A 20,720-nucleotide genomic window follows, 5' to 3' on the forward strand; every position below is an offset into this window, starting at 1 on the left:
TTGCTGTTTTCCAGCGTGTCATGTTTGATCATGATGGCGTGGGCAACCGTTGCAAACAGAGCAAACAACCCCTTTCCGCTTCCCCACACCACGCTCTGCCGTTTCCCCGCTTTCTCCAAGTCTCTTCATGCCTAGGCTGTTTGGCTCGGAGGTTGCACACCGGATATAAAGCACAACTTCGCCGTCGGCGTTTGCATCCTATCCAGACAACACTTAAATCTTGCTTTGTTATTATTTTGGCTGTAATATGCTACTTGGAAGAATACCTTTGGCTCCAGCATCCTCGTTGTTCTCTACCACCAGCAGAAGCCAAGTTCAGATTAGGCGATTGAATTCAATTGCACATAAAGCAATGGCAACTTCAAAGAATACCCGGATCAGTCAGTGCTTCCTTTCTCTCATTTAGTGCTGTCAATCGAAGAAAAACACATCCCTTTGCCATGAAGATGTTTCAAAAACTGGTGCTAACCTGGGTTTTGCAGAGAATCCGGCTCTGTTGTATGTATTATCCACCTAGTGCCAACTGCGCTATTCGATATATCCCGAGGGATCCGTACGCCCGCTTAGATGACCATCTGACGAAAAATGTTAAATTACAGTGTCTGCGATATCCAGGAACGTTTCAGGCCAATTATCTATGAGTTCCCGAAGATGTGGGTGCCCATTTGTTCCCCCTTCATGTCCAACCCTGCCGCCGTACCAAGCCAAATCCAACCAAGACGGAATCCAAACCTAATCAGCTCACCGCAACTCCAGGGTATCTACCTCCCTCAAAATCCTCCGAGCCTGCAAACCACTTGGCATCCCCATCTACGTAACCACCCAGAACCGCGCCCGTCTGGGCAACACAGTGTCCGAATTCGCACCCTACCTCGACCCTTCCAACCCCAATCTCCGCGCCGATTTCGACAAGACCTTATTTTCGATGGTGATTCCGGAGATCAAGGCTCTGCTGCCCAATACCGCTGCCACAGGAGGTAACCAGGAGCCTCTCGATGTCATCCTGATTGGAATCGAGTCGCACGTTTGCGTCACGCAGACAGCCTTGGATCTATTGGCGCTAGGCCATAGGGTGTATTTGGTTTGGGATGCTGTGAGCAGCTGCAATGCTGAGGAGAGGAATGTGGCGATGGCGCGACTGAGAGATGCTGGGGCAATTGTGACGACGAGTGAGAGTATTTTGTTTGAGGTTATGGCGGATGCGAAGGTCCAAGGATTCAAGGAGGTCAGTGGGCTGGTAAAAGAGACTGGTGAGGACACGAAAAAGGCACTGGGGGCCTTTTGCGCAAAGATTTAAAGAATTTTCGGCTACAGTGGACTTCGACGGCTATTCGGATGCTAGGAGGCAGAATTATTACGTATTTTATATAAGCTGATAACATCTATCCTTTCTGGACGTTTTGGGCAAGTCATTGACGCTCGTCTAGGGACCATGTTATAGATTTGCTATTTTTAAAATTTCTATTTTCTTTTTCTTTTTTCTTTTCTTTTCTTTTTTTTTTTTAAGTGTGTTCTGATTCATATCAACTTCTAGCCTTACAGCCAGACCACATGAATCCACAGGGCCAAAAACGGCAAGGCTTGATGCCACTGTGCTTCGTTCAAGTTGAAGACGCAGCGCCATCGGATTCAGCAGTAAACATTGTGATCTGTGCGCGCTGTTTAATCCAGTTATTTTCTGGACTAGCCTTCGTATCTTCACGGAGAGCATATAATTCATCGAGAAATGCGGGCATAAAGGTACCAGGGCCGCGAACGTATTCCTTCAGAGCAGCATTTTCTGCCGCTATTTCGAACATGAGGACACCAGCGAGAACCGCGAGCAACTTGTCAGTGCGCTCTACGGCAAGGAAGGCCGCTGCAACCAGACCAATGACACAGCCCGTCTAGAATATGTTAGATTGCGTAGAGTTTTGAGGGGAAAGGGGATATGGGTGGGCGCTTACGCCGGTGATTTGGCCGAGATAACGGTGGCCATTCTTAATTGCAACTGTGCGTATGCCGTCGCTTAGGAAGTCAACAGGCCCCGTCATGAGAACGATGTTTCCTGTGAATTATTCATTAGCACCATCTGGGACCGGCCCATGGCCCTTTACCAGGGATCATTCAAGGAGGAGTAAGCACGAAGGTGTGGAACGTAGGATCGAGCGTAGAGCGACCAATACATGGTCTAGAACAAGCCTGGGATTATACAGCGGAGTAAGGGGAATTCGCGACTTACTCTCTCTGGTAGCAAGGTCCCTGACCATTGTGACTTTCTCTTGTAAACTAAGGGTACTTGGCCCACTATCAACGCCGATCTGTCGGGCAGAAGACTGCCCGTATATCACCTTGATCTCGCTTTCGTTACCCTTGATGAGATCGAAATATCCTCCCGCCATGAGCGTCCTAATCGCGTTTTGTCGGACCTCGGTGGCACCGCCTCCAACTGGGTCAAAGACTACGGGACTGCCACGTTGGTTGTACGCCTGCACTGCCTGGATATAGTTGTTGAGACTATCGGCATTGAGGGTGCCCATATTGATTAGCAAGGAGCCGCCAGCTTTCGACAGATCGGTGGCCTCGGGCCCGTAGGGTGACATAATTGGAGAAGCACCACTAAGGATGTTAGAACACCTAGTATTCGAGGAGAGGCTAGGGACGTGTGGAAAAAGCTATCATATCTTACATCTGCAATGACACGTTAGCCGCAAAGTTTGCGACTACATAGTTGATCATGCTATGGACCAAAGGCATGCGGACTGCAACTTTGTGCGCCACGCTGATGGCGTTGTTTAGTAGATAGGAAAATTCGTCTTCGCGAGGGTCTGGCGGGATAGTTGCGAAGGAAGGGCTTTTGGTGATGGCCCGTGCAAGAAGAGCAGCGGCTTTGTAAGGATCTTCAGCTGCCACGATGGCACTGACAATGGCGACGCCATCCAAGCCCTTCGTGGCTGCTGCAGATTGATAAATGACCCTCTGCGTATTGCTTAGGTTGATGCCACCGATGGCAACAGTACCGACTTTCTGCGGAAGAGTCGCAAGAAAGTCTAAAATCTGCCTAACACCAGCAGTCCCAATGATTGATTTGGTGTTGGTTTTACTAGAATGATCAGCGTTGATGCGACATAAGACACCAATATCAAGAGACGCACGTCGGGGTTGCAAATACGGTCCCAATGCCAAGATAGTTGGCCCGTTTTTCGACAGCAATCCTTGCCTCCTCAACAGAGGATACAGTCGCACCTATGAAGCAATTCTTTGGGAGCAGCTTACGCGCTGTTTCAATATCTGCGAAATGCATAAGTATCGTATAATGTTGTGAGGCGTTGGGGGCCATACCCATGTCATCCTGCCCGAGATGGACTCCCTCGGCACCCACAGCCAGCGCCACATCAACTCGATCATTGATTACCAGAGGGACACCGTGGGCTTTAGTTATGGTGTGTAGCCTCGAGGCAGTCTCAATGAGCACACCTGTATCAGCATGTTTGTCTCTATATTGCACAATTGTTACACCTATCTCCAAAGGTGAAACGTGAGTGCTCTCCCTTGAGAAGCAAAACCTTGTTCATTGCATTTCTTACCGCCTTGGATTGCCTGCTCCACAACAGTGCATAGATCCCTATCACCCAAAATATTTGGGGTAGAATCAGTGACAAGATACAAGGAGAGATCGATGGGCATCCTTTCTGGTGTTAATGAGCTCCAGTAAGGAAGGTCTTAGAGATATGAAAGTGGCCTAGTTTGGTGGAAAGGGGGGGAAGAAGTAAAAGTAACACCAGTCAAGTAACACCAGCTAAGAAAAATTCTGAAAGACCACTAGATAGAAAATAGAGCTGACGAGTCAGCAAATCTCACGACATCAACCAACCAGGTGCACATGCTCATGGGGAAAAAAAACGCGCCTTGACCATAGAGCATACAGGGAAGAGGTTCCACAGCTATCAAACCAGGCTAGCAATTGCACATACCTGGATAAGTGTTTAGATATATTATATACACGACAACTGAAGACTATTTTATACAAGCTACCCTTTGTAGTGGGCACTCAAAGCGTTTCGGCAGCAAAGCCGAGAGCCACTGTTAATGCAACTCTCAGGAAGAGTCAGAAAAGGTACAATTCAATTCCGCCAGAAAAGATAAAATTGAACATATAGGATCCAACTTCTCCCTGCTGCAAGGCAATAAATAGGTTTAAGGAAACATCACTGGACGCACGAACCTGAGAAGAAACACGCAGTTTCCGAGGAACTAAGACCTCTGATGAAGCTGTGTGTATAAAAGAATATGGGAAGATAAGGAGAAAATTAGCAGAGATGGGCGCAGAGAGTCCATCCAATTGCACAGGGTCAGACCAAGTACGGAGCGTGTATCCAAGCAGAATCTCAGCGACACACCTCAACGTCGTCAAAGTCGCCCCTCCCGCACTGTCGAGTTCTCGGCTTTTCGGGCCGGCTTGGCCTGATTAGATAAGACCTGATCTCATCTCCGAAGTATCTCCGACATAGTAGCCACGTGTCATCCACGTGAGAATTTTTTGACTTCGGATTTAATTTCTTCCGAAGATTGAAAATTTCTTCCATTCGTTTCGATACCGTTAGCCCTGGTCACGCCCGCCGTATTAAAAATAGTTTACACGACGAGTTCGACGACATTCGCTATTTTCTCTTTTTCCCTCCTCCCATCAAACCGCTCTTGGTCCCCAATTCCATCGAAATCCCCATCGAACAAGGCCCTTGTTTCGATTGAATTTATCCCGCAAAGCGACCGCATTTAATTGATTTTGGTCTCCCGTCCGGAAGCCATCACCTTTTTGCCATTCCGGGTTCAGTTCCAGCCCACCAAACCCTCGCAGCGAAACCGTCTGGCTTCCTTCAACTCCCAGAGCCGCCGAGCATATTCGAGCGACTGTCTATGTATTCGCCCTACGTCAACGCTTTTGAACACCACCTGCCGCTCAAGCTGCAACCTTTTCGCCCTGTGCGAAAACCTTGTAGTTACCATTCCAGATCCTGTGGTTGAGATCTGCTTTCCACGTCGCCCGTGAACCCTCTTCTCATCAGAAAGGGAAATTATATCGTCTCCCACATCTCAGACCATCTGCAAGCTTCACTACGCATGTCTTGTAGTAGCAACCGCAGCTTTCATTCTCTCCGCGTTCCTTGCTCCTTGCGTCCGCAGCCAATAGCTTTTTAAGACTTATCTATCCCCCACTCATTCACCATGGCTACCGTCAATATCCGTCGGGTAAGGCCCCTTGTGTCCTTGCCCCTTTCGATCTCGATACCTTTACTGACAACGTAATTGTCGTGCAGGATGTTTCCGATCCCTTCTATCGTTATAAAATGGAGCGCCTCCAGGCTAAAATCGAAGGCAAAGGAAACGGTATCAAGACCGTCGTTGTCAATCTCAATTCCGTTGCCCAGGCGCTTGGCCGTCCTCCTGCATGTAGGTCACCCCTTCGACATGTGATATTGGAATACTATTGTAGCAATTCTAACACTCACTAGATTTGATCAAGTACTTCGGTTTCGAACTTGGTGCACAGGCTAATCCAAAACCAACTGATGATCGTTGGATCATTAACGGCGCTCACGATGCCGGCAAACTTCAAGATTACCTAGACGGATTCATTTCCAAGTTTGTCCTGTGCAAGAAATGCAAGAACCCTGAAACCAATGTTGTAATCAAGGACCCACGTATCCTCTTGGATTGCAAAGCCTGTGGTGAACGCTCCGAGGTCGATAGCCGCCTCAAACTCAGTTCATTCGTTCTGAAGAACCAGCCAAGAAAGGGAAAGAAAGACAAGTCAACGAAGAAAACCCGACGCGAAAGGAACAAGGAAAAAGCTGACAACGGAGAGAATGGAGAAAATGGAGAGACAAACGGCAGTCCGGGAGACAGCCCTTCTGAAGGGGACGAAAATGGTGACGTGGCGGCGGAAGCCCATAGTGATGACGAGTTTACCCGTCGAATCAATGCTGAAGCCAAGGAAATTGAACAAGACAACGAGATCGATGACGATGAGTGGGCTGTTGATGTCTCTGAGGAAGCTGTCAAGGCACGTGCAAAAGAGCTTCCGGACGATCTTAAGCGCTCGCTCGTTTTTGACGATGAGGATGAAGGCGAGGGCGAAAATGGCGCTGCCAGTGCTTATGATCAGCTCGGCAGCTGGATTGTCAGCGAGGCCGAACAATCCGAGAAAGGAGTTTCTGGTGTCAGCGATGTCGACATCTACATGAAGGCCAAGGAACTCGGCATTGAGTCAAAGCACAAAACCCTCGCAGTCCTGGCTCAGACAATCTTTGACGAAAAAATTGTCAAGCAGATCCCGTCTCGAGCTGGAATGCTCAAGAAGGTATACCTCCAACCCACCCAACCTTATGCCCACTCATTGTTACTAATTCAAACCCTAGATGATCACATCCGAGCGCCACATGAAAGCTTTCCTTGGTGGCACTGAACGTTTCGTTGGAAAAGAGCGCCCCGAGCTCATTCCACAAATCTCAGCCATCCTCCTTGGTTACTACCAGGAAGATCTTGTATCCGAGGACATTCTCAAGAACTGGGGATCCAAAGCCAGCAAGAAATATGTCGACCTGCCTACCAGCAAGAAGGTCCGTAAGGCCGCAGAGAAGTTCCTGGAATGGCTTGAGACTGCTGAAAGCGAGGATGAAAGCGACGAAGAGTAAGCGTGATGTAGCATGTACCGGATGTCTCCTTTCCCACGACCTTGCTACCGCCGCTTGACCGACCGCTCTGCGCTTCTTTTTGTTGATCATGCCTGTTACTTCGGGGTAGTTGTTGGTTCTTTTTGCATTAATATGCCAACGTGTTATTGTTCACTCATTAGTGGTTACATATGCTTTGTTGGATTCAAGAATATCTTTACATAGGACTAAATTGAAATATCTCCGCTTCTATGAAAACCACTGGTCTCCTTACGAGTTTTCCTTTATTTGCTTGTATCAACTACTTCATTCCAGAACCTACTTTAAGCCTGATTGTTGACATGAAGGCCAAGGTCTTGTTAATTCCTTTGTGCCAGGAATCAAGAGATACTCGCTTTCTTTGATACCCCAACACATAGAATGGTGGATCATTATCAAACAAATTCCCATTAACTGATGCCTTAAAACGCCACCTCAGCGAATCGCAGCTGGCTAACCTCTCTGCTCCCGCGAGGTGAAGAGTCGAGTATCTTCACCAATTTAGCCTCCATCTTCCTCCTCGCCACATCAAAATCCGCTTCCTTGCCACCATTCACATTCTTAGCCCGCCCACGTACAAATATGAACCAAGCCAGGTCTGCGTTCCAGGTATCCATCGCTCGAATAGTCGCGTCGATGTCGACTTCGCTCGACGAGCTATCCGTCACTTGCGTCTTGTCCGCAGGAGAGGGTCGACTCAGGTCCTGCCAGGAATGCGTGAAGTAGTAGTTAGGGTAAAAGAAGGAGATCCATGTACCCAGGCACTGGCAGATTTCATCGCCAATGTCTAGTGGTAAACGGGTGTGCGAGAGAATGGTGGTGAAGAGGGAGGATAGAGCGCTCCAGATGTTGTGGTGCGGGGTGAAAGATTTGCTGGTGAAATGCGGGAGTGGTGGAGGAGGGAGTGATTGTGCGGAACCGGTTGTAGGTTTAGGTGCTGAAAGGGATGTTGACTGGTTGGAAGAATGTGTTTCCGTTATGCTTAGATGCCCCATTTGGGAGATTGTTTTCGTGGCATCGAGCTCCGGTGCCTGAGACTGGTTTAGGAGCCGCTGACGTTGCTGGTATCTTTCAAAGGCCAGCTCGGCGTCGTGCTTAACCCGCTCCCAACACCTGAGATATATTTGTTTCCATTTTGGAAATTCGTGTTCTATTCGGGATGACATAAAATCTCCCGCCCCCTCACACATCGCAGCGACAGTCTTGCAAGAGGCGACAATGACATAAGTTTGTTCTTGGAGGTTCATTTCATTAGTGCCGCCTGAGGTCCGTGGATTCGGAGTTGCCAAAGATGTAGAAGTATCGGAGGCCAGGATAGGCGGTAAACTGATCCGGACACAGACGGAGGGCCAGATATCGTTTATCAGGGGTAGAAAGCTATTCTCATCAGGCGCAAGGACAGCCATAGCACGAGACAGAATACTTAAAAGGGAACGTCGCAAGTGCGGAGATGGCGACGAAAGATGTGGCGGGATGGATTTTAAAATACTCAGGAGGAGGTTATGAGGTTTGCTAAGAGTCTTACTGTCATCCTCGGGCTTAGGCGGCTGGTCATCGACAGCTTCGTTTTCTTCACCTGCATGTTCGCTGTAGCGGCTTCTTTTCCAGGGACGCGTGGGATGAGATTCAATAGCCTCGAGCTCCTGAGCTTCATGGGAGTCGTGTTCAGCACGTCTTTCTCGGAGTCTCTTAATTTCAGATGCCACATCGGAAACTGTCCGGATTTTGTGCGGGTGTTTCCCATGTGTTCTCAGTTCCGTTTGTGTGCTACTCGTAATACGAAGACTATCCGGCGATTTGGCACTTTCATCGACAATTGTCCCCAGCACTTCAAAAAGAAGCTCGACCAGCTTAGGGTAGCCGTGAAAAGCGTCAAGAATAGAGAATATTGAGCCAATCAAATCATCCAAATAAGGTATCAAGCGTGCACCGCAAAGCCTGATCATCATAAGTAAAACTTGCGGTGCCTGGTGTGAAATGTCGAAAGTATTAAACTTCATTCCAACTGAGTTGATCAGATAATCGACATTGTCGACAAGCATCGTGCTTGTGTCGGAGTATTCGCATGCATCTGCCATTATGTTAAGACATGTCATGGCATGATTTTGTAGGCTAGGATTGCTTGAGCCCATTAATTGAAGTACCGGGTATAATATATCAATTAGCTCAGGTCGAAAAGACTCGCCGAGTTGCTGCGCCTGGAGAGCCACAGCTTCTAATGCAAGCGCCGGAATGCGCCATTCTTCTGGGTTGGCAGTGGGAAGCTCGACAAGAATCGGTAAAGAGATGGAGTAAAGCTCCTCAATTAGGCCTGCCTGCGAACTTGATAAAGTTGGAGCATCCAGGTTTAGCATATCACTCAAAGACACGGTATTTGCTGCTCTATTTCTCAAAAGCGACAATGTGAGCCAGAATGGCGCCACTGCTGAGACGTCAGACGAACTGTAAAGTCTATCCATCATTGATCTCGTCAAGGAGAGCGACGTGTCCATATGGCTGAGTCTTTTTATCATACAATTTAGCTCCGAAAGCGTGCCTTTCTGGCTTCTATGGTCAACGAGAACGGGTGGAAATAATTGAGACTTGGCGGCAGCTCCTAAGGCAAGTTCAAGACTCGGATTTGAAGTAGAAGGTAATTGTTGCGGGCTTTTCGAAGATGACTGAATAGCCGCAGCAACACTCTCGCATAAAGTAGTTGCCATCGTTTCATCTAGGATTTCCGAATTTGTGTCGGTTTCTGTCGCCGCCTGGAACGCGACGGAGATATGTCTGATAGCCCGTTGTTTAACAAGGTCATCGTTTGACTGCATGACCCTGGGTAGTGCAATGATCCACGTATGCAAGCTTGATTTCAGGTTGTTTGTAACGGATTCGGAAGAAAGCACCAGCTGCTTTAGAGAATTATACGCGTCACCTCCGTCTTCGGGTTCGGCGAGCGCTATAACGGTTTCGACCATCATCGGAAGCGCATCTGAGAGAGAAGTTGGACATCTTTCAATAACCATAAGGCACAGCTCCAGTAGAGACCGACGAACAGGCAATTTCTCATGAGTTCTGAGGGGTATTATATTGGCCAGTGCCAATTTGACCTGTGAAGCTGTAGCTTTGAGCCATGAATCATCGAGAGCCATCCCGTTAGACTCACTCTGCTTCGCAGGCTTCTTCCCTGAAGTCTGGGCAGATGAAATAGCCCCATCATTTAGAACAGAATCCAAAATGACAATTAAGATATTCAAACAGCAGCTAAGCAACTTGAAGGACCGACGAGTCTGGGTCGTGGGTCGCAAAGCCTTGGTCAGTGTCGAGACTGTTCTAGGTAAGAGACTGGCGAGGACAACTCGATCTGTGATGCGAGACTGAAGCAATTGTAGCGCATTTGCAGCAGACATTTGCACGGCATCCGAGGGACCTTCCAGAATTCCTTCGAGCAAGACATAAATAGCCTGATCGACTATCGTGGCCGTGCCGACCTCGTTGAATATCGTGGACGTGGCAGCTCCTCCCTGAAGCACGCCGCAGAGGGCCCCTATACAGTCATATGCCGCCACAGTCAATTCTTCGGACTGGGGCCTAGTTGATGATTGAGCTTGATTCTGGGCCGGTACCCCTCCAGCCAAGATAGTCATTAGGATCATCAACTGCTTTCCCATCGGAGCTGACAGCTTTTGGCGCCATCCTTTCTCGATTAGAAGCTGCAGAGACTTTACAGCCAATTCAACACATCTAACAGAGAGCCGTTGAGTCTGATTAAAGATTTGAGAGAGTGGAAAAAATGCATATTCGGCAAGCTTTTCGTCTAGCCAGTCTTTGTTGGCCGCTTGTGTTAAGACTCTGTGGACCTCTTCTAAAGCCTTGAGAACATCTCCGGGACGTGCAAGGTTGCCCCTAAACCTTAGAGAAACAGAACTGAGCTCAACACAGGGGGGACGAAGCTTCAGAGGCAGTTAGTAAATTTTCGCAAACCCAGAGGAGATATGTTCCATGAGCACACAACCTTTTGGAAAGCTTCGTGTCGCGCACTATCCATCTTGGGGGCCAATCAATAGACAAGATATAACCTCAGGAGGTCTTCCATACAACCAGGCTGAGGGACCTAGCAATTTCATTGCTTGTTCATTATCTGTTTTCTTCTTCTGCTAAATATTACATATCATCACCGGCTGATATCGTCACGCATTGCTTGGCTTGGGTGGCTCTCAGCGCTCAAGCCACACTTGAGCCGCATTCGGACGCTAGACCGCCTTTGGTTAGCTACCACGGGATGAGTGGCTGAGCACGCTCGTCGACGAAAGCAGTCAATCCGAGCGCCTGATTGGTTGCCCACCTCGACATCACTTCAACTGGTCTCCTCCAGCAGTTGACACAGCGAAATTCACTCCTGAGCTGTTCAAGAGAAGCAAGCAGGAACTTGGCTCAGCTTATGTCTTGTTTCCAGTTCCCGCCAGCGTGAGATAGTTAATATCAGTCGGATGCTGCCCTTTATCCATTTGAGACCAACACTGTGATACCCAAGTTATTTGTGTGGCCCTCCTTTGGTTCCGAGTCTGAGACGGGTGCTTTCGGCTCTTGAAAAGGAGCCCTAGAAGACATGGTTCTTATGTCCTGTCTTTCTTTATCAACACCTTGGGCCCTGTCTCCAAGATGTATCTCTCTCAAGATGAAGATCCCAATCTTATCTACCAGATGAGCCATGCTCGATAGGCCGCCGACTGCCTTGGACATTTCGTATGCATGAGCGAGGCGTAAACCCCACCTTCTGTCGGTATTCTTTTGTAGGCATACTAGGAATATTCCCGCTATCTCTATGACTCGCCTCCGAATGGAATTGGAACTGTGCCAGGTCTGAGTAAGCCGTGTGTATCTCAATTTCTCCACGCAGCCTATAACAGGGATTTCACTGTCTCTCGAGATGCCCTACGTTAAGCGCGTCCTTTTCGGGATTACACACCCACCAACTTCCCAGAGGAGAATATAAGGATGCTATCTGGAAAGAGCAGTCCCCCCGCTATGTCCTGCTCTGTATGGCTTCTTCCCACTTTTGGTCAAAAATCCAGCTGTGATTTCCAGTTCTGGCGGGAAGATCAACAAGGGACAGCGTTATCTCGCTACTTTGGGAAGCATCAGGCTGCTTGCTGGCTCACCCTCCTTTCCTATTGCAGCAAGCGAAAAGCTCATCAAGTGATGTTTGGGAGTTCCTGAAAAGGAAACCACTGTTGTTCACGTGCTGCACGGCGGGAGGCCCCATATAAAACCATTCCCGTTGCCTCTCTCTCTCGCCTCCTTTTCTTCTTCTCTTCTACCCTTCATTGTTTTTCCCTTGTGCGCGACCTCCTCTTAACAGCTCCTCACTTCACATAGTGCTGTCAGTCTGACTACCACACTCATTCGGTTCTCTGAATAGCCCACTTGCTCCACTCAGCAATCAACAATCACTAGGTTTAGATTCACTTCCTTCAAACATGAAGCTTTCTGCTGTGGTCTCGGCAACATTCTTCACTGCCACTATGCTGGCCCAGGATATTGAGCCCATTCTCAATCTTCCAGCATGCCCTGTAAGTTTTGTGTTGTTTTATCAATGCTCCAGATCGCTATCTCAAATCTGTACCAAATACTGACAAATTTCCCTTCTAGAGAAGCTGCATTTGGTCTGCCTTAAGCAGAGCAGGAGAGTTTGGCTGTGGCCCTACTGATGCCAAGTGCCTCTGTCGCAGCACTGCGTACCAAAACGAAATCGAAAGCTGCGCTACCTCCAAATGCAGTGCTGGCGAAACCGACCTTATGCGCAAAGTGGGTAGAGAGTACTGTGAGCAGGCTGGTATGTCGGCAATATTTTGTCAACTCTTGGCTGTTACATAGAAACTGAAATCTTACCTTAGGTGCCCCGTTGCCCCCTGCGTCCGAGATCTCACTCCTGTCGTCTACTGGCCATCAGTTCCCTCGTTCCATTTCCACCAGTGACATCGATAACCCTTGTCCAAGTGGCACTCGTCCCAATTATCCAAAGTGTCCGTTTCCTACCGACAGCTCGTTTACTGTTATCGGTCCAACTGTTACCTTTGCTCCCCGCCAAAACTATTCCGCTCCAAACAGAGCCACTACCGAATCGTCGCAACCACCAACAGGCAAAGAAATTCCCGTTGGTTGTATTCCGCCCACAATTGGCATCGAACCGCCGAAAAACACATCCTCTGCCGGAACTGGATCTGCTGCACCAATTGCAACACCTACGTCAATCATTCCCATCAACACCCCTACTTCAAGCATTGTTCTGCCTACCGTGATTAAAGGTTCAATTCCCAGCGGACCAAACTCAGCTTCATCTACTACTTCCAATGTTGAATCTGGCGAGCCCACCTTTACTCTTCCCGTCGAGACGTCCCCGGTCTTAGCTTCTTCGAACGCTGAACCAGAAAAACCTACTTCTACAATTAAAGTATACCAACCACCAGCCTCCGGCGTGACCGGGATAGACCAAAATGAGCCTACTTACCCCACCGGCGGACAAACCATTGCACCTCCCTTCGCTGGCAATGCTATCAATGCCCGTGCACACGTGTATGCTGTTGTCGCTCCTCTCTTCGCCGCCTTGCTCTAGTTGAACACTGCCATATCGCCAGTTGTGTGGGCCGCATATGCCAAAGTCTTTCTAGATTCCATATCCAACCGAGGAAAACAGGTTGTCTTTTACTGAAACATTCAATACGGGTCAGGTTTAAGAGAGAATATGCAGTAATTTCAGATAGTCCATCACTTTCTTTTTATTTATGTTTTCTTATTATTAAGGAAAATTTAAAAAAATAAATAAATAAATAAATAGGTAAAATAAAATAAAATTTAAAATAAAAATCAGAGGAGAAAATACAATTAACTATTCCAGCAGGACATATTAAATTAGATGCAAAATACAAGTAGATCTCGCAAGACAAATCCTTTTAGCAACCCTTACTCGTTCAAAAAAATGCAATCACCCAGTAAGGATATGTCCCTGGAATATTCACCCAGGAAACTTTTGGAATATGGACACCCAACATGCTCATGGAACACGGAACTCTAGTCGAGGAGCCTAGGTGAAGTAACCCCCTAATTATACATTCTATTCCCCTCAAATCCAAGTGAATAGCAAGCACAGTGGACAAGGCCTGTGGTGTACAGTTTAAAAAGATATACTGCCTACTCCGTCAACAGTGTCGCGAACGGTCCTAATCGTTCTTGAATGATAAGATGGAAGTGTCGAGACCAAAGGCGGCCTCGCCCATACAGCATACCAGCCATCCAGTGATTGCAAACATGCATAGGCGTGTGGGATCAATAAATCAGCGGATATTTTTGTCCAGCCTTCAGTGTCGTTCTTGCCTCCTTCATAGTCGCAAACCTCCGTTCTTTGGATCCACGACGGAGCATGGATCATATTTACATACGCAGTGTGCCAAAGATCCGGCTCCGGTGGACGCGGGGCCAGGTTAACCACGCTGTTGAGACTTTCTGCACCCACGTGCACGCAACACAGATATCTGGGCGTGATTCCCAGCATGCTTCCTGGCTGCATCTCAGGTTCGCCTGCATGCATCAGTTGCTCGTGTTTGGCCTCTTCACTCTCAACCCAGTTCAAAAACATGTCTCCCACTGTGCCAACATTGGCGCCATCTAGTTTCTCTTTGTCCTCAATAACGGTCCATTCCAATTTATCTTCCAAATCAAGGGAATCTTCCCTCTTCAGGTGGCCATGAGTACGTTCCTTCAGAATTGATAGCAAGGTTTCCCACGCCGCATCATCCTCGTAGGTGCAGCGGTATATGACAAATCCCCACTTAGTATGCTTCTTCCGATCGAGAAGATGACGGATCTGTTTCGAAGATGAGTTGAGAATATGCCGCTCCCCGCTCAGCACTATTCCTCGGCGCTGAATGTATGTATACGGCTTAAATCTAGTCACTCGGGGGACCCTGTATGGCTTGACCAAAGCAGCAATGCGACACGTGAAGTGAGTGGAGCGAACGCCATAGGGAATGAATTTTTGGATGATCATGAAAAGATGAACAAGCTGCTTATCAAAGAAAGAGAAGAATAATGGTCAGGATTGAATCAAAGTGATTGCAACCAGGAAACAAGAATGATCTCGAAAGCACTCCGCTGTCTATCGCCGTCAATTGACGACCTTATTTGGGCTCTTGACTTGATATTCAGTCCATGTTAGAGTTCATTAAAGGGTTAAAGTTCCACCGAACTCCGAAAATTCGTACTGCCACGTGACGTAATTGGCCGGAACGCGACGAAGAGCCGCAGAGACGCGGGTTCCGACGACGGCGCGTGGCTGCTGCCTTCAACCCCGGCTGCCTGTCGCAATCTTCAGGGCCTGCAGAATCCCTTGGACGCCAGTATAAATTGATTGATCGCAATTGAGCTGAGCGAACAACTGGAGATTCCTTGTGTCGACACCGGCCGGCGACTCAGTTTACTGTCTGTGATTATTGATCTCAACGCGCCATCCTTGATTTTTCGAGTCGGTCCCGAGAAATCCTCCAATCTGCGCAACACAGAACAATGCACAACGTCGCATAATTTTATTTTCGACTCTTTTTCATAGAGTATCTCCCCACAAACCAATGCGGTTGTCGCGTTTTTGTCTGACGCGGAGCAAGACAACCTTAGCGCCCTTAATTTACAGACAACCCACGTCGATCCGGTTCTCTTGCTCAGTATCCTCATACTTTGTTATCCAACGCAGGGGATATAGCTTGATCACAACAAATATGGCGCAGAAGAGCGGGAGAAAGCAGACTACTTTAGGGTATTTTATTTTATTTTATTTTCTTCTATTTTTTTTTTTTGGAGTTGATGGTCAAGTCCAATTTTCCGTGGAGACGCATTTGATATTGGATCTATACCTTATGGAACGATTTTTATTGATTACCTATACTAATGTAATACTATGTTTGTGTTATAGGAAGTTCTTTGGCGGAAACGCAGCCTCGCTCCCCGAAGCAAAAACCCAGTCTACACTCTCTTTTTCATCTGAAGCTGGAAGCGCGAAATCTGAGACAAAACCGGCCAAAGATCTCCAAGATAATGAAGACGATGATGTTGATATGGAAGATTCAAGTCGCGATATTCCTACTAAGACTGGTCCCGTAACGCCAACGAAAAACGGAACCGTTTGTTCAAGGCCAGCTTCTCCTGGGGCTCCCAGAGTAGATTCAGATGAAGAAATTAAATCCGAGAGTGCGAGGAGTGAAAGCGCGTCGCCAAGCGCAAGAAAGCTTAAGCGACAGAAGGATTCAGTGGTTGAAGAGAGTGATGGAAATGAGAGCGAACCTGTCACCAAAAGGCGAAGAGGGCCAACGAAACCGAAAACAGAGAGCTCTACATCGAAGCCTGCCGCTGGAAGAAAAAACACAAAGGCCTCGCCAAGGGGTAAAACCAATGATAAAGGCGCTACCAGCACACCCAACAAGCAACTGGAGAATAATGAATCAGCAGTCGGAAATGCAGAGTCCTCAGAATCTGACCAGGACGATCTATTGTCAGAAAGTAGCTCAGAGGAGCTGGATATCAAACCTGAAAAAGAGGAAAAGAAGAAAAACACCGCATCAAAACAAAGACAGAAGGTTCAGGCAACCTTGAAAAGCAGCGCAAATGATCCATATCCAGATTGGAAAGCTGGTGACCCTGTTCCCTATGCCGCCTTGTGCACTACATTTTCCCTCGTTGAAATGACCACCAAAAGATTGGCTATTCTAGCCCATTGCTCTCTATTTCTTCGTCAAGTCTTACGATTGACTCCTGAGGATTTACTTCCAACAGTCCAGCTTATGATCAATAAGCTAGCTGCGGATTACGCCGGTATCGAGCTCGGAATCGGCGAGTCCTTGATCATGAAAGCCATCGGCGAATCCACCGGGCGTAGTCTTGCCGTCATCAAAGCTGACCAGCATGAGATCGGGGATCTGGGCCTTGTCGCGGCCAAGAGTCGATCAAATCAGCCCACTATGTTCAAACCAAAACCATTGACCGTGCGAGGAGTCCATGAGAGTCTCTTGGCAATTGCTAAGATGCAAGGACACGGATCCCAGGAGAAGAAAGTTGGAGGTATTAAAAAGCTCCTTTCTTCAGCTGATTCCGCTACGGCTGGAAAGGGCTCAAAAGGGATTGACATCACAAAAAATAAAGGCGGTCCGAGTGAGGCCAAGTATATTGTCCGATTTTTAGAGGGCAAGCTGCGGCTAGGTCTTGCTGATAAAACCGTCCTCGTGGCTCTAGCTCATGCCATGGTAGCGCATGAAACTTTGTCAAAGGGCAACAAGACACCCAGCGCTGAACAGCTAGCAAAAGGAGAAGCTATTCTTAAGCAAGTATATAGGTAAGCAGCATTGCTTCCGAAAGCCGTTTACATTCTCTGACATGGATTGTTTTCAGCGAATTACCATCTTATGAAGTGATTATCCCCGCCATGCTAGAGCATGGAATATTTAACCTTCAGGAGAATTGCAAGCTGCAGCCGGGGGTTCCATTAAAGCCCATGTTAGCAAAACCCACAAAATCCATTTCTGAAGTCCTCGACCGCTTTGAAGGAAAAGACTTTACCTGCGAATACAAATACGACGGTGAAAGAGCTCAGATTCACTACGTGTCACAAGATGCAATCAAGGATTATACTGCCACAGCTGGAACCTTACAAAAGGATGGCAAAGGTCTTTGTGCTATATTTTCCCGTAACTCCGAGGATCTATCTAAGAAGTATCCAGATGTTCTTGATAAGCTGGAATCGTGGGTCCAGCCAGGAACCAAGAGCTTTGTCCTGGACTGCGAGACTGTCGCATGGGATCTCGAGAACAAGAAGGTCTTGCCATTCCAGCAACTCATGACACGCAAGAGAAAGGACGTGAAAGCCGAAGACATAAAAGTCCGCGTTTGCATATTCGCGTTCGATATCCTGTTCTTGAATGGAGCTGTAAGCGATTCCTTACTACCCCGTAGTGTGTGCTGATATGAGTGTTAATGTATGCTTCTTTTAGCCTACTGTGAAAATGACATTCCGGGAACGGCGTGCTCTTTTGCATGAAACATTTGTCCCAACCGAAGGGGAGTTTGCTTTCGCACAATATGGAAACACGAGTAATGTGGAAGAGATCCAAACTCTCTTAGACGAGAGTGTGAAGTCTTCTTGCGAAGGTTTGATGGTAAAGATGCTAGATACCGAAGAAAGTGGCTATGAACCTAGTAAGCGGAGTCGCAATTGGCTCAAGGTAAATTCGTCTTCATAAGGTAGCAAGGAATATTTGTCGACTAACCGTATGGTAGGTCAAAAAGGACTATCTTGCTGGTATTGGCGACTCGCTCGACCTTGTTGTCATCGGCGCCTACTTTGGCAAGGGTAAACGTACTTCGGTCTACGGAGCTTTTCTCCTCGCTGCGTACAACCCTAGCACTGAAAATTACGAGACAATATGCAATATCGGTACAGGCTTCTCTGATGCCCTATTGGACGAACTTCACAAATCTCTCAGTCCCCTCGCCATATCCCAACCAAAACCGTTCTACTCGCATTCTTCCGTCCCCAAGGACCAGCCAGATGTCTGGTTCGAACCTCGCCTAGTATGGGAGGTCAAGGCGGCGGACTTAACCATCAGTCCCCGATATAGGTGTGCGAGTGACGAAGTGATGGGGATGGCGGGTGCGGATGGAAAGGGGGTCTCGCTACGGTTTCCAAGGTATATCAAAGCAAGAGATGATAAAAAGCCAGACCAGGCGAGCACGACTAGGATGGTAGCGGAGATGTATCGAAAGCAAGAGAGTGTGACAAAAGAGGACAAGGGCAAGGGAGTGGACGATGACTGGGAGTACTAGGTTGCGCTCGTTCTCCCTGACAATCTTCTGTTTTAAATGTTGGATATCCTCGCCGGGGCTATTGTATGATTGGATGGAATGTTGGGTTCACACATTATTCCAGGAATACAGATGAATATGGTTTGCGGCGATGATGAATGTGGCTACACGTGTATATTTTGGGAGTTGGTTAGACACTCCGCTCCCGTCTCTGAAGAAGTATGTGGAAACCATCCCCTATAACGCCAGTTAAAATAGAACAGCAGCACAAAATATTCATCATGGGTAAAACTATTCCCTCTCCATCAAGTACCAGAGGCAAAAAGGGGAAAAGGGCCTCTTAGGACAACTACCCACTGAAACTACCCTCCATGCAGAGCTAGTAAAGCTAAAAGTGTCCTGATATATGAACAAAAAACAACACCAGAGGAAGCCGAAATAGAATGCTCAATAGCGCACATACACCAAGGCAAGTTCAGCAATAATGTACACGGTGAAGGTCAAAAGGCATAGAAAAGGTTAGAGAAAAAGTGGGACATGAGAAGGCAAGGACTCGAGCGAGTTCTGGGAAGTGATGCCAATGAGACCTAACCACTGGTTAATATTATGATTTTCTTGTGTGGAGCCTAGGCGATACAGAGAAAAGGTCATGCAAAAACTAAGGCATGATGATTTATTCCTCATACTTCCTCTTCACTCCATTGACACTTGGATGAGGAACGCCGTTTGGTTTCCTCCTGGCCGCCTCTTCATCGGCCTGTCGCTTTTTCCACGCAGTTTTGATTGCCGGCGCCACTCGAATCAAATCTTCCTCCGTCACCCGGTCCTCGATACTCTCAAGGACCTTCTCCACAGTAGAGATATGATTCGCATCAGTTTTATCTTCGCGGAATCGGAGGAAACGCCAGCGGCCATGCTCGTCACGGTAGCACTCGACAATCGTATCGTCGAGAGGTTTCTGTAGAGCTTTGAGTTCGTCCCATTCGGACTCTTCAAGGTGCATGAGGCCGAAATGACGGTAATCGTTTTGTCTGTAGAAGACGAAGAGATGACATATCGGGATAGCATCGTAATCCGGATATGCTTCCGTTACCCCTGCGGATTCATCTTCAGAGTCCGGTTCTACCATCGGAAATTCCAGTCGCATGCGAAAATCAATGCTGTTTTCCTCCGGAGGCTTCCACTTTAAAATATGCTCGTCCGTTCCAATCTTATATGGAGTGCCTCGACACGTAAATATCAGCCCATCGTTTCCGTGAATCTTCTTGACTTTTGGTATAATGTCCCGGAACATCATCTCAATGCCATAGCTGAACTGTGTCGACTTGTCCTCAACGGCAAACGCCCGGTGCTGCCTTTCCTCCGGAAACTTCTTATACATTGCATTGTACGGCTTCAATACCTTCTCCTTAAAATATGCCAGTCTCTTATCCAGCGTGCGATGCATCAAACTCGTGCCATCCAGCACCAAACAATCAAAGACGTAGAACTTCAGCTGCTCCGTCCCGTCCTCGTATATATCATTCACCAACTCCCCATCCACAATTGTATCCACATGAAAGCTCTGAAACGACTCATCGTCCGGCATAGGAAAGTGTAAGCCCGGAACGTAACGATAGTCGTTCTTCCGATCGATCAAGTAGTGTATTTCGGGCGTGTCTGAATCCGGGTCTCCTCGCGCAAAGTACATAAGACACCGTATGCCGTCCGTCTTCTCGCAGACATAGTAGTCTTGTTTTTGTAGCTCTAGGAGGTGCCGCGACGAGAAACTGACGGGTTGTGCGCCGGGGAAATTAAGAGAGGAACGGCCGAGGAGGTGTGCGACTTCACGACGGAATTGGTCTGCAAGCTCGGGTTCTGCCTTTATGCCCACCGAGTCGAGGTCGGGGACCGTGTTGGCCATGGTGGCTTTTCGCAGGACCCCGCAAAATTTCTCTCGAGTTGATTGCACAGATGCAAACTCGCCGTGCTTCTTATTAGATTCGCGAGGGTCGAGCGCAGGAGAATAGCGACCGCTCAGGTCTCCGGTTCCGGCCAGAAAAGGTTCGACACAATGGGTTACGAAGCGTGTAGCGAAGCCAGAGAGTAGTCGAAGTGAAATGGAATAAAGGAATCCGCAAGCTATTAACTTTGATCGAGAACTCGTTGCTGTGGAATTAGGGTGGCTTTCGATTCCAAGTCAAGGAGAGGTGATAAACGTGGTCC

General features: G+C 47.9%; 8 protein-coding genes across 8 annotated transcripts; 4 read left to right on the plus strand and 4 right to left on the minus strand.

The window, feature by feature from the left end:
* Positions 1–29: 29 nt before the first annotated feature.
* On the plus strand, positions 30–1,486 carry CIMG_00799 (isochorismatase 1). Its single transcript, XM_001247027.2, has 4 exons — positions 30–380; positions 483–498; positions 600–653; positions 757–1,486. The coding sequence occupies exons 1-4, from the start codon at positions 248–250 to the stop codon at positions 1,295–1,297; spliced, it is 744 nt and encodes a 247-aa protein (XP_001247028.1). The 5' UTR covers positions 30–247; the 3' UTR covers positions 1,298–1,486.
* A 115-nt stretch (positions 1,487–1,601) lies between these two features.
* CIMG_00798 (hydroxyethylthiazole kinase) lies at positions 1,602–4,335 on the minus strand (the record flags this gene model as incomplete). Its single annotated transcript, XM_001247026.2, has 9 exons — positions 4,205–4,335; positions 3,954–4,062; positions 3,567–3,801; positions 3,322–3,498; positions 3,135–3,270; positions 2,669–3,082; positions 2,222–2,598; positions 1,947–2,047; positions 1,602–1,886 (listed from the first exon to the last, which is right to left on the minus strand). The coding sequence occupies exons 3-9, from the start codon at positions 3,664–3,666 to the stop codon at positions 1,602–1,604; spliced, it is 1,590 nt and encodes a 529-aa protein (XP_001247027.2). The 5' UTR covers positions 3,667–3,801; positions 3,954–4,062; positions 4,205–4,335.
* Positions 4,336–4,621: 286 nt separating this feature from the next.
* CIMG_00797 (eukaryotic translation initiation factor 5) lies at positions 4,622–6,908 on the plus strand. The gene is made up of 4 exons (XM_001247025.2): positions 4,622–5,229; positions 5,298–5,430; positions 5,493–6,340; positions 6,399–6,908. Exons 1-4 carry the CDS (start codon positions 5,206–5,208, stop codon positions 6,672–6,674), a joined length of 1,281 nt encoding a protein of 426 aa, XP_001247026.1. The 5' UTR covers positions 4,622–5,205; the 3' UTR covers positions 6,675–6,908.
* Positions 6,909–7,032: 124 nt separating this feature from the next.
* CIMG_00796 (HEAT repeat protein) lies at positions 7,033–10,838 on the minus strand. The gene is made up of 2 exons (XM_001247024.2): positions 10,687–10,838; positions 7,033–10,624 (listed from the first exon to the last, which is right to left on the minus strand). The coding sequence occupies exons 1-2, from the start codon at positions 10,717–10,719 to the stop codon at positions 7,115–7,117; spliced, it is 3,543 nt and encodes a 1,180-aa protein (XP_001247025.2). The 5' UTR covers positions 10,720–10,838; the 3' UTR covers positions 7,033–7,114.
* A 1,313-nt stretch (positions 10,839–12,151) lies between these two features.
* CIMG_00795 (uncharacterized protein) lies at positions 12,152–13,457 on the plus strand (the record flags this gene model as incomplete). The annotated part of the gene is made up of 3 exons (XM_001247023.2): positions 12,152–12,244; positions 12,324–12,507; positions 12,569–13,457. 3 exons carry the CDS (start codon positions 12,152–12,154, stop codon positions 13,285–13,287), a joined length of 996 nt encoding a protein of 331 aa, XP_001247024.1. The 3' UTR covers positions 13,288–13,457.
* Positions 13,458–13,539: 82 nt separating this feature from the next.
* Positions 13,540–14,828, minus strand: CIMG_00794 (uncharacterized protein). Its single transcript, XM_001247022.2, has one exon. It carries the CDS (start codon positions 14,716–14,718, stop codon positions 13,846–13,848), a length of 873 nt encoding a protein of 290 aa, XP_001247023.1. The 5' UTR covers positions 14,719–14,828; the 3' UTR covers positions 13,540–13,845.
* A 201-nt stretch (positions 14,829–15,029) lies between these two features.
* On the plus strand, positions 15,030–18,806 carry CIMG_00793 (DNA ligase I, ATP-dependent (dnl1)). The gene is made up of 5 exons (XM_001247021.2): positions 15,030–15,480; positions 15,637–17,049; positions 17,106–17,640; positions 17,705–17,935; positions 17,991–18,806. Exons 1-5 carry the CDS (start codon positions 15,296–15,298, stop codon positions 18,534–18,536), a joined length of 2,910 nt encoding a protein of 969 aa, XP_001247022.2. The 5' UTR covers positions 15,030–15,295; the 3' UTR covers positions 18,537–18,806.
* CIMG_00792 (mRNA capping enzyme alpha subunit) lies at positions 18,675–20,674 on the minus strand. The gene has a single exon (XM_001247020.2). It carries the CDS (start codon positions 20,416–20,418, stop codon positions 19,189–19,191), a length of 1,230 nt encoding a protein of 409 aa, XP_001247021.1. The 5' UTR covers positions 20,419–20,674; the 3' UTR covers positions 18,675–19,188.
* Positions 20,675–20,720: the final 46 nt, after the last annotated feature.

The sequence above is a fragment of the Coccidioides immitis genome (genome assembly GCF_000149335.2).
Source record: "Coccidioides immitis RS genomic scaffold supercont3.1, whole genome shotgun sequence".
Taxonomy (NCBI): Eukaryota; Fungi; Ascomycota; class Eurotiomycetes; order Onygenales; family Onygenaceae; genus Coccidioides; species Coccidioides immitis.

Coding starts and splice junctions, on each gene's coding strand:
- CIMG_00799 (XM_001247027.2), top strand. CDS start 248: ATGCTACTTGGAAGAATACCTTTGGCTCCAGCATCCTCGTTGTTCTCT. Junction 654..756: donor ATCTATGAGTTCCCGAAGAT/GTGGGTGCCCAT, acceptor CCGCAACTCCAG/GGTATCTACCTCCCTCAAAA.
- CIMG_00797 (XM_001247025.2), top strand. CDS start 5,206: ATGGCTACCGTCAATATCCGTCGG. Junction 5,431..5,492: donor GCTTGGCCGTCCTCCTGCAT/GTAGGTCACCCC, acceptor AACACTCACTAG/ATTTGATCAAGTACTTCGGT. Junction 6,341..6,398: donor GAGCTGGAATGCTCAAGAAG/GTATACCTCCAA, acceptor TTCAAACCCTAG/ATGATCACATCCGAGCGCCA.
- CIMG_00796 (XM_001247024.2), bottom strand. CDS start 10,719: ATGGATAGTGCGCGACACGAAGCTTTCCAAAAG. Junction 10,625..10,686: donor GACACGAAGCTTTCCAAAAG/GTTGTGTGCTCA, acceptor CTGCCTCTGAAG/CTTCGTCCCCCCTGTGTTGA.
- CIMG_00794 (XM_001247022.2), bottom strand. CDS start 14,718: ATGATCATCCAAAAATTCATTCCCTATGGCGTTCGCTCCACTCACTTC.
- CIMG_00793 (XM_001247021.2), top strand. CDS start 15,296: ATGCGGTTGTCGCGTTTTTGTCTGACGCGGAGCAAGACAACCTTAGCG. Junction 17,641..17,704: donor TCCTGTTCTTGAATGGAGCT/GTAAGCGATTCC, acceptor TGCTTCTTTTAG/CCTACTGTGAAAATGACATT. Junction 17,936..17,990: donor GGAGTCGCAATTGGCTCAAG/GTAAATTCGTCT, acceptor ACCGTATGGTAG/GTCAAAAAGGACTATCTTGC.
- CIMG_00792 (XM_001247020.2), bottom strand. CDS start 20,418: ATGGCCAACACGGTCCCCGACCTCGACTCGGTGGGCATAAAGGCAGAA.